At 40.8% G+C, this 14,017-nt stretch overlaps 1 protein-coding gene and 1 long non-coding RNA gene across 2 annotated transcripts in view; one reads left to right on the forward strand and one right to left on the reverse strand.

Annotated features, from left to right (window-relative positions):
* The window catches only part of LOC127655015 (myosin-IIIb-like), a 53,991-nt gene extending 40,518 nt beyond the window's left edge, over nucleotides 1-13,473 (forward strand). The window contains exons 14-17 of the mRNA XM_052142609.1: nucleotides 7,345-7,498; nucleotides 7,870-7,958; nucleotides 11,536-11,665; nucleotides 12,525-13,473. Of these exons, the coding sequence (XP_051998569.1) occupies nucleotides 7,345-7,498; nucleotides 7,870-7,958; nucleotides 11,536-11,665; nucleotides 12,525-12,562 (411 nt within the window). The 3' untranslated portion in view covers nucleotides 12,563-13,473. The remainder of the gene's footprint in view (nucleotides 1-7,344; nucleotides 7,499-7,869; nucleotides 7,959-11,535; nucleotides 11,666-12,524) is intronic.
* Nucleotides 120-2,762, reverse strand: LOC127655023 (uncharacterized). The gene is made up of 4 exons (XR_007972001.1): nucleotides 1,339-2,762; nucleotides 953-1,230; nucleotides 640-820; nucleotides 120-367 (listed from the first exon to the last, which is right to left on the reverse strand). It is a non-coding gene; the product is annotated as an uncharacterized LOC127655023 (long non-coding RNA).
* Nucleotides 13,474-14,017: the final 544 nt, after the last annotated feature.

Below are 14,017 nucleotides of genomic sequence, written 5' to 3' on the forward strand. Positions count from 1 at the left end.
GAGCCAGGTGTTTGACAGGGTGTGGTGCTGTGAATGTATTGCTGATGGCTGTAACCTTATCAGTAAAAAATGTGGCGAATATATCTGCTGTCAGTGATGTGTCAGGTGGTGGAGGGGAGGGCAGAGAAGTGTGTTAAATGTTCTAAACAAGCTACGAGTGTCTGTGGTGCTGTTGATCTTGGTCTGGTAATATGAAGTTTTTGCAGTTTTAACGTTATTTGAAAAAGTTGCGAGCAGAAGCTGATATTTACCTAGATCAGCTGGATCTTTAGATTTCCGCCATCTCCTCTCAGCTGCCCTGAGATCAGTCCGATGTTCACGAAGGACGTCAGACAGCCAGGGGCTGGGTGGTGTAGTCCGTGCTGGTCTAGAGGAGAGAGGACAGATGTTGTCTAGACAGGTTGTTAAAGTAGAGCTAAGTGTGTCTGTGGCAGTGTTCACATCAAGCATGGAAAATACATTTATTGTGGGAAGAGAGGCAGAGACATCAGTGGAAAGGCGAGAGGGTGAGAGGGAACGGAGGTTACAGCGAAAGGAAACCAAAGGTGGGGTCGGTTTTACAATGGATGGGAGAATCATGTTGAATTGAACAAAGTAGTGATTTTACGTGTAAAAATGAGGTCCAGCTGGTTGCCCGACCTGTGAGTTGCTGTGGTGTGTAGTCTTTCCAAGTCAAATGAGGCCAGAAGAGTCTTCAGTTCAATGGCTTGGGGTTTGTCCTGGTGTATGTTGAAATCACCAAGAACCACAACTGGCCTGCCATCCTCTGGCAAGGAGGACAGCAGGACATCCAATTCCTCAAGAAAGCTTGTCAGCTGACCTGGGGGGCGATAGATGACAACAACATGTAATTTTTTGGGTTGCATTGTAGTAATGGCATGGAATTCAAAAGATGTATTATTACATAGTGAAGCATGTGGTGAAAAAGTCCAGTTATTATGAATGAGCAAACCTGTTCCCCCACCCCTACCAGTATGTCGAGGGGTGTGGGAGAAGGAGAAGTTGTTAGAGAGAGCAGCAGGTGTTGCTGTATCCTCAGGACGTATCCATGTCTCTGTCAGTGCCAGGATGCTGAGGGTGGACTGCGTGGCGAAAGCTGGAATGAAGGCAGCTTTGTTCACAGCAGACTGGCAGTTCCAGAGTCCAACTGAGAACGAGAGTGGAGCAGGTGTTGAAGTGCAAAGCGGCCGTAGGTTGCATTTTGTCTTGCATATGTATCTTGTGAACGGTCTACAACAGATAACAGGGATGTGCTTGAAGGCATGTGTTATTAGTGAACTAGACATGATAGTATGTATATATAAGTAAAATAATAAAAGAGATAGAATAGAAAAATACTTAAGTGCTTTGGTGAGTGGAGCCTTGTCAGTGTCCTTGCTCGGTGGACTCGCACAGGTAGACTCGCTGGTCTTTACCCAAGTAGGTCTTCACACAAGGAGGGCTTCACACGATGGCCACCACTTCCGCTGCCGCTTCCGCGTCAGCATTAAGTCCAATAAATAACCACTTTTACGAGCCGTTCAGTGGAAAAAAGCAGCCACGCCTTAATGCTACTTATCACAACAAAGCTAGTCACGTAGTCACCCGAAACCGAAACTCAGGGTTGCGCGGGAACAAACGCAACTTCTGTACAGCGCAAATAAATTATGCTGCACTTAGCAATAAATAATACTCTGAAACCAGTGAAGCACTGTTTGCAGACACTAAAACGACGATAGTTTTACACACACACAGGATAACCAACCCGAAGTCTAAGCAAATCTAGCAACGAATCCTACGTGACAAGTTTAAACAAGTCTAACAATTCTATCAGCGAATACTATGGGACAAGTCAACACAAATATAGCGCGCACACACACCAAACACACGTCTAAGCGACCCCCGTTCAAGACAGTAAACAAACAGCACCTGATCTAGCAATGAATACCACTATAACAACGTTAAAAACAATGAAATAAACACACTTACATACAACTGCAGACTCCTGTAGATAGATCGCTTCAAATGGGAGATAATTTTAGATTTGACAGAGTAAATATAAAAAATTAGATATACATTTAATACAATTCTTGTAAAAGGTGTGTTTACACAGATACATTTACACAGCGTTTATGTCGGCATAAATGCAATTCAGTAATATATCCTAAATATATATTAAATACAATCCAGGTTGTTCCGGGGGGATTGTCGCTGTAATAATTGCACTGTAAGTCGCTTTGGATAAAAGCGTCTGCCAAATGCATAAATGTAATGTAAATGTTGTCAGACTATCATGGGTGACGCAAGGTCAAGGGAACTGAGCTTGGGGAAAATGGGGAATGTGGTCCCAGTTGCAGAAATGAGAGCTCAGTCAGGGAATATACTCAATGTCTTTTAATTAGACCAGAAGGTAATTCCACAAAAATACCAAAAGTTAATCCAAACTGAAAAAACTCAAAAAATGTCCCAAAAAGTCAATAGGGGAAAAAACATAACATAGTTACCAACAGAAGATCCCAAATGTTCCAAAGGTTTTGCAAAAATCTTAACAAAGTTCAGAAACCTCCAAGGGTAACAAAGTGTCCTCAAAACAACAGAAGCCTAGAGGTGTTGGTCTCAACATAACAAACACTGAGCAAAGAACAGAGAAACAGAGCAACTTAAATACACTCACAAAAAATGAGGCACAGGTGAAAACAATGACACATGATACAAAGGCGGGAAACTGAAATAAAATGCAATGAGGGCCTCTAGTGGCTAAAACTAGTCCATAAACCTAACACTACTACTGTTGAAACCTCCATTCCCCGATTGTAGTGACTCAAGGGGTCTCTTCTGAGAGCCTTGCGTACCTCTGAACTTGAGAAAAGGCCAATGTCAAATTGGCATACAGAATCTGCATGGTTTATAAATTAATTTACATACGGGTATAAAGGGGAGCGGGCGAGCGACTGTCAGACAGGTTTTCACTGAGGAGCTGAGAGTAAGGTTACAGTGCATTACAGAGGTAGGGATAGTGACGTGGCAAGGGGAACACAACGTCTTGTTCCTTCCATCGGGGAACAGAGGTTACAACAGTAACCATGACGTTCCCTTTCTGTCACTCAACACAAGTGGTCCCACTTCAAAACGCCATGCACTACCTGTGTTCCGTGACTGCTGAACCAGGTGCAAGCAGGCTTCTGCGTGCTAGAAGCAGCTGGGTCGGTTGCACGTAACCCTCCCCAACGCCCCCAATAAAAGGTGTTATATACCGCTCTTAGGTTCCCAGTACCCGTACGGGAACAGGCGACATGACTTGTTTGGGATAGATGCGTCGGGAAAGGCATCCTTTCCCGTTCCTATTCTTTTAGGGTGAAAAGGCCCTGCTTAGACCAGGACCTACCCAGACTGGGAAGGTAATTTGTGGCCAATACACACAGGGGTTATCAAGCCACCCGTGGACATGCGCGGTGGTAGATCCTGCCTTACAAGGGAGGAGTTGCTACAGACACGGCGACCAGGGGCAGCAAGGACTGCCCAAGGAAGACGTGGGTCCTGCCAGCAGGAGGACGTACCACGGAAAATACGTCCCAGGGAGTTGCCTGAAGCGGGAACTGCCTGTGGAGCCCAAGCCCAACACGGAGCACTCGACTCATTGTGGGTCTTGCGGCGAATTCCTCCACTGAATCTGCGGCCAGAGGGCTAGAGAGGAAGAGCATCCAGGAAGCGAGAGCTTACTGGCTAACCTGGGAAAGAAGGCACACTGGATCAGCTTGGTTGAAGGGTTCAAGGTGCAAGCAGAACAATCGGTCGGCATAACATGGGACAAGACTGACTCAACCCTGCGGTTGTTGAACATAGAAAAGGTGTAGGGTGTTGCCCAGCCCACCGCTGTCTGCAAAGGAGGTGGCATGGGCCAGTGCCCATGAAGATGCCACACTTCTCGTTGAGTATGCTCAAACCCACGGGGGGGGGCATGGCCTGGGTGTGATAGGCTAGGGAAAAAGCATCAACAACCCAATGAGCTAACCTCTGTTCGGAGACGGCGTTCCCTTTCCGCCTTCCTCCAAAGCAGACAAAAATCTGCTCAGAGCATCTAAAGCTCTGCGTGCGGTCCATGTAGATACACAAAGCACGTACCGGACACAGTAACGAAGAGGCTGGGTCTGCCTCCTCGTCCCTGAAAGGGGTCGTAGGAACCTTGGGCACGTAGCCCGGTCATGGTCTTAGAATGACGTGAGCATCTGCTGGACCGAACTCCAGGCGAGTGTTGCTGACAGAGAACGCTTGCAGGTTCCCAACCCTCTTGATGGAAGCGAGTGTGATCAGGAGGGCCGTCTTCAAGGAGAGGGCTTTGAGCTTGACTGAATCAAGCGGCTTGAGAGGAGAAAGCTGCTGGAATGCGCCGTCAGATCCAACAGAAACCTCTCTTACAGAGGTGGGTGAAGCAGTCGTGACACATCTCGCTGATCACACAACCGCTCGGCTCCGAAGAAAAAATCTGTCTGACAGTCACTTGCCCGCTCCCCTTTATACCCGTATGTCTGGGGGCGGGACATGCAAATTCTGTCTGCCAATTTGACATTGGCCTTTTCTCAATTCAGAGGTATGTGAGGCTCTCAGAAGAGACCCCTTGTGTCACTACAATCGACACAACGTCGAGTGATTGACAAAAGGGGAACTGCAGTGCCTGATTAAAGTCTCACAAGCCTTAAAGGGATAGTTCACCTAAAAATGAAAATTCTCTCATCATTTACTCACCCTCAATCCATTACAGATGTGTATGACTTTCTTCTGCTGAACACAAATAAAAAGTTTCAGAAGAATATTTCAGCTCTGTGGGTCCATACAATGCAAGTGAATGGACCCTCACCCATTTCTTAGGATCCATTTGAATATTGCCCGGGCTGTTTCTCACCTATACCTATCATAAAACTTCTGAAGATATGGATTTAACCACTGGAGTCATGAATTACTTTTATGTTGCCTTTGTGTTTTTTTTTCAACATTTTGGCACCCATTCACTTGCATTGTGAGGAACTACAAAGTTTGGATATTCTTCTAAAAAGCGTAATTTTTCTTCTGCAGAAGACAGAAAGTCATACTCATCTTGAATGGCATGAGGGTGAGTAAATGATGAGAGAATCTTAAATTATTCCTTTAAGTACAACATAACATAACATAAACCGAACATAACATAACAGGAAACCGATGGAGTGCGTACTCCAGGTAGGGAAGGAGGAAGGAGGTATTGCCCCAAGTGAAGGAGTTGAAGTACCTCGGGGTCTTGTTCACGAGTGAGGGGACAATGGAGCGGGAGGTTGGCCGGAGAATCGGGGCAGCGGGGGCGGTATTGCACTCGCTCTATCGCACTGTTGTCACGAAAAGAGAGCTGAGCCGGAAGGCAAAGCTCTTGATCTACCGGTCAATTTTTTTTCCTACCCTCACCTATGATCACGAAGGTTGGGTCATGACTGAAAGAACTAGGTCGCGAGTACAAGCGGCCGAAATGGGCTTCCTCAGAAGGGTGGCGGGCTTCTCCCTTAGAGATAGGGTGAGGAGCTCAGTCATCCATGAAGAGCTCGGAGGAGAGCCGCTGCTCCTTTGCGTCGAAAGGAGTCAGTTGAGGTGGTTTGGGCATCTGGTAAGGATGCCCCCTGGCCGCCTCCCTAGTGAGGTGTTTCAGGCACGTCCAGCTGGAAGGAGGCCTCGGGGAAGACCCAGGATTAGGTGGAGAGATTACATCTCCACACTGGCCTGGGAATGCCTCGGGGTCCCCCAGTCAGAGCTGGTTAATGTGGCTCAGGATAGGGAAGTTTGGGGCCCCCTGCTGGAGCAGCTGCCCCAGTGACCCGACTTCGGAAAAGTGGTTGAAGATGGATGGATGGATGGACAACATAACATAATACACTAACGGTTCATATTTTATTCCTATTAGGACATAATTTGCATGTCAATAAGATCACTTCGTAACCATTCATGTCAGTCAATAGACTGATGTAGAAGTGTTTCTGATTCAGTGATAAGATCCGGCTCGTAATAGTCATTCATTCAGGGAGTAATTTATTGCATGTAACCACTTTTTACAGTGTGAATAAATGACACATTTATTGAATGCCATGCTCTAAAAATGTCTACAAATTAACCAGGGCCTCATTTTGCAATAAAGATTGATCTTAGTTGTTAAGAGTGTTTTCTAAGAGCGATTTTACAAATGTTCATTATTTTTTTTACATGCATTTCCCAAAGCTGCACTAAACATGAATGTGTGAAGATGCACTTTAAGTGCTACTTTATAGAGTCACTGTCCATATGTGAAGTACTGAAATATGACAGAGTTGTGTCGCACATCATTGTAACTTCATTATATTTGTGCAGTAAATAAAAAAAAATTGTTTTGTGATAATTTTATGTGCAGAATTAAAGGATTAGTTCACCCAAAAATGAAAATTCAGTCATTGTTTACACACCCCTGTGTTGATAAACCCTACATGACTTTCTTTCTTTTTCTTAACACAAAGGAAGGAATTGTGAATAAGTGTTGTGCTCAATGATGTCACACAATGACTCTTCATGCATGTTTAATAAGTTCTGTTCTCTGTTTTGTGTGCAGCTGTGTTGTGTTCTATTGTCACTATCGCTGTGGATGACCTGTTTTTAGATAAACATATTCGTTTTTGCTTGAACGAACCAATGTCGTGGGGGCTGAACCTATCATAAACATACCTGTCCCAGGAGTCTTTTTGATATCAATATCGATATCAGTGTAGCACTGATCTTAATATCGTACACGGTGGGAAACATGACGTTACTCGGCACATTAAATCATTAAATTTGACATCAGACATCAGAGGTCTCCCGGATTTTGTTACCCAAATGTTGTCAGATATGATCATGAACGCGCACAGGAGAGCAACGGTCAGTGAACATTTTCACTAAATAATACACTATAGTATACTTTCACCCAAAAATGACAATTCTCTCATCATTTACTCTGTTTGCCATGTGTACTGGATTAAACAATCTCAAATATAGTATCTGAAATAAATATCAAAAAGAGGGAAAGTGTGTACAGGCTGCTCTCTCCTTTAAGGCTAGAAGTATAATAGTGAAAAACAAAAAGATAAACAAGTGCATAACCAAAAAAACAACATAAGCAGACACAAGAGCAATAAATCTACTATACAAGAATACTGTTATTGAATGTGACTGATTACAGGAAGGTTATTTTGATCATGTATTCATTTTAAATTGTCACTTCACCATCGGGCTTATTTTAGTGTTGAAATGTCCATGGTGTGTGATTTCTGATTGTAATTCGGGTGGCACAAATATATAAAGAAAACTACTATTGTTAACTGGTGTTTGTGTGTGTGTGTTCAGATGGAGTATCAGAGTGAGGGTGTAGATGCCAGTCTGGTTGAGTACGAGGACAACCGGCCCATTCTAGACATGTTTCTGCAGAAGCCCATGGGTTTACTGTCACTGCTGGATGAAGAGAGCCGCTTCCCACAGGCCACAGACCAGACACTCGTTGGTTAGTATCAGTTATAGCTGTCCTGACATTCTGTGTGTTTTATTATTAAAGAAACTTCTGTTAGAACGCTAATTCATGGGAGACACTTGCTCATTCATGTTAAATCACTAACTATATATGACATTCAACATACATTTATTTCAATGAATAGACTAAATATTATGGCAATATTAATCGAAGGGTTTAAAATGTATGTAAAATAATGTATTTTTGCTTGACACATAGGTCTAAATGAGATGATTATTATGATTCATATAATTTTCTTATGCCTCTAAAGCTATTTGTGACAAATTAATGTTTTTGTAATGAGATTTTGATGAAATGCTTTATCCACTCCAGTATTTATTTGTATTTTTATTTATTTTTTTAAGATAAATTCCAGGATAACCTGAGAAACAAGTACTTCTGGACACCGAAGCGTGTGGAGCTTTGCTTTGGAATTCAGCATTATGCTGGCAAGGTAAGAGCTACAATACTGACTGAATGTAATTTCTTTTGTTTCTAAAATCTCACTTTTAGCAGTACCTTCTATTTTTATTTTATTTTTAGATAATCATATAGTTTTCTGGAATTAATCGTGATTAATCCTGGTACATGGTACACTAAACAAACATTAAAAAATAATCATACATAAATGTACTCTATACTTTGTCTGAAAGAACTTTTAAAAAATATTTTTTTAATTATTTAAATATAAATATGTTAAACTGTTTAGCTGATTTATTAATTATTATTTTTGCGGTTTGAGTTAATTAGACACATTTTTATAGGTTTAAAGGGGATATATTATGCCCCTTTTTACACTATGTGGTATCAGGTGTCCCCATAATGTGTCTCAATATATCTCACAGATCGTTTATTCTATCATTCCTTTATACCCGTTTTATAGCCCTGTTTCAAACGGGCTATTTTAGTGTCTGTAGCTTTAAATGTAAAGGAGCTGCTGCTCCCCACACCCCTTACTGGAAGTGAGCTTTGCCTTTCCTGCTGGTGCCATGGATAACCCGGTGACAACAATGAAGGAGAAATTAAGCAGTTACAATATTATAAATAACAAGGAGAACACACTAAGTCAATCATCTTACTGTATTATGCATAACATAGTTATGAAATATGATAAAAAGCTATAGTTGTCTAAATACCACTATTGTTTCATAATCGTTTTTTGAAATAATGACCGGTTTTATTACACAGAAAATCTTCATTACATGACCACTCAAATGGGACTGTGGAGGGTGCCAGTCAGTTTATATTGTAACCAAAACAGAGCTACAGATTCTTTGTTATTAAATTAGCACAAGCGGGGAGATAAATATGGCGGACTATGTGCTGTTCACTCAATTTTATTGAGGGTGGATCTAAGCTACTCGGGCAGATCTCTTTGCCAGCCGTGGGTGGTACCTTTCCCCTTTTGATGTCATAAGGGACTGCAAACATGAACGGCTCATTCGGAGACACTGGCTGTGTCTCGTTTGGAAGGATGCGTCCTCAGGAGGTTGCATTTGTCGGCTGCATACGTCATCGAGGCTGTTTAATTTCAGAAAATTGAGTAGGATACTTCCAATGCAGCCTTCGAATGCGACCTTCTTTCACGGGAATTCGGAGGATGCTTGAGGTGTATCCTTCATGGGCACTCAGAACCCACAATTCTTTGCTACAACTGAAATGTCTAAAAATAATTATGCCAATTTTCTAATAAATATGATGTTCAAACGCAAGTAATGTTAATTCCCCAAGTTGAAGTACCTCAGTAGCTGCCCGCAGAGTATATAATATGTATAATTATATTAATATATAATTCAAATAAAGTCTTACTAAAGTACGACTAAACTAAAAGTACACCTGTAAAATACATTTTCTTTTCTCTTTACATCATTATAACACTCCTAATATGTACCTCATACATTCCCTTCTCACTCAAAGCGACTGCACTCGTTAAAGAGTGGCGTGCTGTCATAGCAACCATATTATGTTCTGTTTGTCCTACGAAGGCCGTCTCGTTTAAACGAGGCTTTTTTAAATTAAGACACTCAGTATACTGCAGCCTTCAAAGGACGCATCCTACCTAGTAGCAGCCTTCAGCCACTGTTTTTTATTGATGGCGAAAGGAAAGAAACCAGGGGATGGTCTTTTACCATATTTTCTGGTTGTCTACACACACTCGGGACACAAAATTATGTAAAAAAAAATATGGAAAAAGTGGATTTTGCATATTATGTCCCCTTAAAATCTTTGATGCAAGTATATGTATACATTCCATAAAATCAGTGGACATGCTGCTAAGTAAAAGTTTGGCCAAATCTTCTGGTGTCTTCCACTTTTTTTAATAATTGGATCAAATGGGCAGATTAAATTCATATCAAGCTTTATCAGCAAGACAAAAGCTTTATCAGCAAGACAAACTTAATTGTACATTGCCAATGCTATTTTAGACACTATACATACAAATATAATAATTTAATGCTGAAGTTTATAATCTCAAGACTATTATTATCTCTTGCAGCTGTTCAGTTTTAGGGCAATGCAAAGAGATAACTGCCACTTGCCGGTGGGGGTGGGCCAAAATGAATAAAGGCTGAAACATACAGACGCATCTTGCAACGCAAGTTCGATTTCATATGTCTTTGCGTTCTGAAATGTGTCAGACTGCAATTATAAACTTCATGTAACTATGCCTTCTCAACATTGCCGCAGCAGGCGCTAGAGCGAGATTATTTTTTCTTTCAATTTATCTACTTTTATGGCGGAGAAACAGTTTGAAGAGAATATTGCTGAGCAAGTAAGTTAAAGTCAATATATTTATAGCGACTTCAGTAAAAGGCACAGACATTTGAAAGTAACTCTATCACCCCCTTGAGTACTAAGGTTTTTTTCCCACCACAGTAACGCAACACACTTTAAACATGTTCAACCATATGCGCATAGGCAATGCAGTGGCCAAGCGCTCGCATTTGCGTACACGTACTTGTGTAGAGTATGTTTCGGCCTAAAGCACTTCTCTAGACAATCAGTTTCTGGGCCAAGATGTGCAGTCGAGTCGAGCATGTACCACCTGGAAATGTAAAAAATTGCAATTTTAGCCACAAGATGTGGGAGAGAATATTTCATGAAGTGAAAAAAGTTTTTAGTATGCGGCTCTCTGGAATACTCGATTCTGATTGGTCAATGGCACCATCTTGCACTGATATTTCTAAGTAACAACCGTACATCCTGGAATTAAGACATATCAGGCCAGTCATCCAGGTATTGCGAGTCATCTCTCCTACTTCTCGTGTTACTCTGTGAACTATACAAGTAAGCAAATCAAATAATTAGCAAGTAGTCATTTATTAATCTGGATAATGAGATGGTCAGATGGTCATTATTTACAAAATAAACACCAACAGAAATCAAATAGTGCAAATCAGATATTTAGCTATGTATTTATACTCACATAATAACATAACTTTAAATCAATATTTAATCTCCATTTATTTATTTGTTTGGTTAATACCCATGTAAGCGGGTTAATGTACAGTCAGACAGGTGTTATCACAAAATAAACCCCTTCAGGGTGATACAAGACTTAACACTATGTTGGGGGTTATTTTGCTATATCAGATGGCTGACTGTACATTTACACTTATGCATTTGGCAGACGCTTTTATCCAAAGCGACTTACAGTGCACTTATTACAGGGACAATCCCCCCAGAGCAACCTGGAGTTAAGTACCTTTCTCAAGGACACAATGGTGGTGGCTGTGGGGATCGAACCAGCGACCTTCTGATTAACAGTTATGTGCTTTAGCCCACTATGCCACCACCACTCCTCTGTAAAACTTAAATTTATATTTGTCAATACATCTAATCTCAAGCAATTAAGCGTAAACCTTTAGATAAAAAGGGTTGAATTTTGTGTCTAAACCTTTAAATTGCAGTTTGTTTATTTATTTATCTCTTACTCTAATACTGTATGAGCATATAAAGTGTCCTTTAGTTTTTCATGTAAAAGTGTATAATAATTCCACATTTGAAAATGTCTCTTTGTTCTTTGTCAGGTCCTGTATAATGTGAATGGTTTTCTGGAGAAGAATCGTGACACTCTGCCTGCAGACATTGTGGTGGTTCTGAGAACATCAGAGAACAAACTTCTACAGCAGCTCTTCTCCAGTCCTCTTACTAAAACAGGTATAAAATACATTCAAAACATTCATATCATGTCCTTTTCACTCCTGTGATATCCCTTCTGTCACCTCTCTAGCCAATCAGAGCTGTTGATCAGGTCAAATGTGTGCCAAAGACTACAATTGTCAATATGTCACAATTAACACGCTGAGTGTCATACAGTACACTGGTCTTTTGATCAACATAAGCCCAGGGCTGGTACTAGGATGAGATCTTTGGTGGGGCTGCAGTCGGTTGGATTAGGGAGGCATTCAGAAATTGTTGGGGAGCTCAAGGCAAATGTAGGCGGGCGATACACCCTCTAACCCCAAATTTGACCCGGTCAAAGGGCCAGAAAAAGGGCAAAAGCCTTAAATAAATGGCATTTATACGAAATGCCCTATCCTACATTTTCTCAATCAAATAAAATTGTGTTTAATAAGAGCCATAAGTGAGTGGAATTTTGTACCGTTCCACACGCAAAGCCTCCTTTTGGAGCGTGTGTGCAAGATATTTGCATGTGTGATTATTTGCGCGGTTATTCTTTGTAAATCAACACTAATACATCCATAGAGCACACACAAAATTTGATAGGTTGCATGAGCAAATTAGTACCCTTTATTTAGGGTTCTTTGTAAATCAGGACAAAGTGTATAGAAAATTTAGTAATGGTGTTAAAATGCTCACAATCGCTTAATGTTTCACAACTCATTTTCACCTTCCAGAGGTCACAGGTCACGCCAGGGCTAGCGGCCTAAAAGTCCTGCTTTACGTTAAAATTCTGATGGTGGATCATAAAAAGTTTACATTTTGATTGGTGGGGATGTTTGCTGTAAATTAATAAAATTATCTTTTGATTCTGTTTGTCATTATTGTCCCATAGACTGGAATTGTAAGTGCATTAATGCAAATGGGGTGTGAGAGGGCGGAGGGTGAGGCCGGGTCTTGATTTTACACACCCGGCCCCATATCAGGCTAATCAAGCCTTCAAGAGGGATAAAGCCAGACTGCAGATGGTGGTGCAACAGAGAGAGAACATTTACGGGCAGCCATCCATCCTATGTGTGTGTTTGTGTCTTTTGGTTTATTTGTTCATTAAACTATTATTTATATTATCATGCCAGTTCTCGCCTCTTCCTTTCCCTTATACCGCTTTATATGGAGCTTTTGTTTTTTTTTTACAAACTTAGTGACAATTAAAACTGTTCTGAGGTAATCGACAGAGTGTCAAAGATGTTGCAATAGAGCTCAAGTTGTATTGAACCCAGAATTTCTGTTTACGGTTTATTTCACAAACCTTCATTTACCAACTGGGTAACTTTACAATAATGTTCCCTTTTTAAAGATGTATAAAGAGGTTCAGTAATGATTTATTGGTTATTTTTAAATGCTTTATATATCATTGCATTACATGAAAAAAAAAGTTGACTTTCTTGCTATACATGTCAAATAGTGAGCCATTTACCTTAGGTTATAAAAGTTTAATAAATACACTTGTTCATACTTGAATTAATTGACATATTCCCAATGGTGTCCCAACTTACCTAGACCTAGTTACCTCTATCCAAACGTAAAAACACTTTTCAATTCACAGTGTAAATCATATACTGTAATAAAGCCTGATGATCAAACTGACTTTTATGTACTGTACATAAGGTTCTAACGTTGACAACTCCTTAATAGAGTAAATGCTTCATGTGTGTCCATTTATGGTTCACAATTTGACAGATATTTTATGAAAGTCACTCTTTTACTCATGTTGTTATAACTGCATATCAATGATTTACAATGCATTTGTAAGTTAAGAATTAGTCATTAATAAACCAGTTTATAAACCCTTAACAAAGAGAACATTCCTTTAAAGTGTTACCACTAACTGAAACAGTCTGGAAAATGTGTGCTTTACTGATGTTGTTGTATGATTGCGTTAAAGTGGTGTGTAAACATTCATTTGAGGCTAATTGATATAAAAGAGCTCAATTCATATATTCTCACCACATTCTTCATCTCTGTTTCTCTCTCTTTCTTTAAATACAAATCTTTCTCCCCATTATCTCTGGAGTAGCTGATCTCCAGGCTGTAGAACATAGGGATGGAGTGGAAGTCTAGAGCTGTGGATGGATGTGTTTTCATTTTCTCTAAGCTGTCCTCTCGGCTCTCGCTGCAATCTCCTGGCATTTGGGATATTCCAGCGATAAGATTCGAAAATACCCAGAAGAAAAGCAGCTATTTAGCCAGTAAACTGCTTTTCTTCTGCTATCGCTCTGCCAGGTGCTTAATAAAGCCAGGAGTTGCTAGACGGTCACTACACTTAGTAAGGTGTGAATAGAAGCATGCTGGGTAATTATAGGGTGTGTATTTTCATACGTCTCTTTA

Source organism: Xyrauchen texanus, chromosome 14 (genome assembly GCF_025860055.1).
Source record: "Xyrauchen texanus isolate HMW12.3.18 chromosome 14, RBS_HiC_50CHRs, whole genome shotgun sequence".
Classification (NCBI taxonomy): domain Eukaryota; kingdom Metazoa; phylum Chordata; class Actinopteri; order Cypriniformes; family Catostomidae; genus Xyrauchen; species Xyrauchen texanus.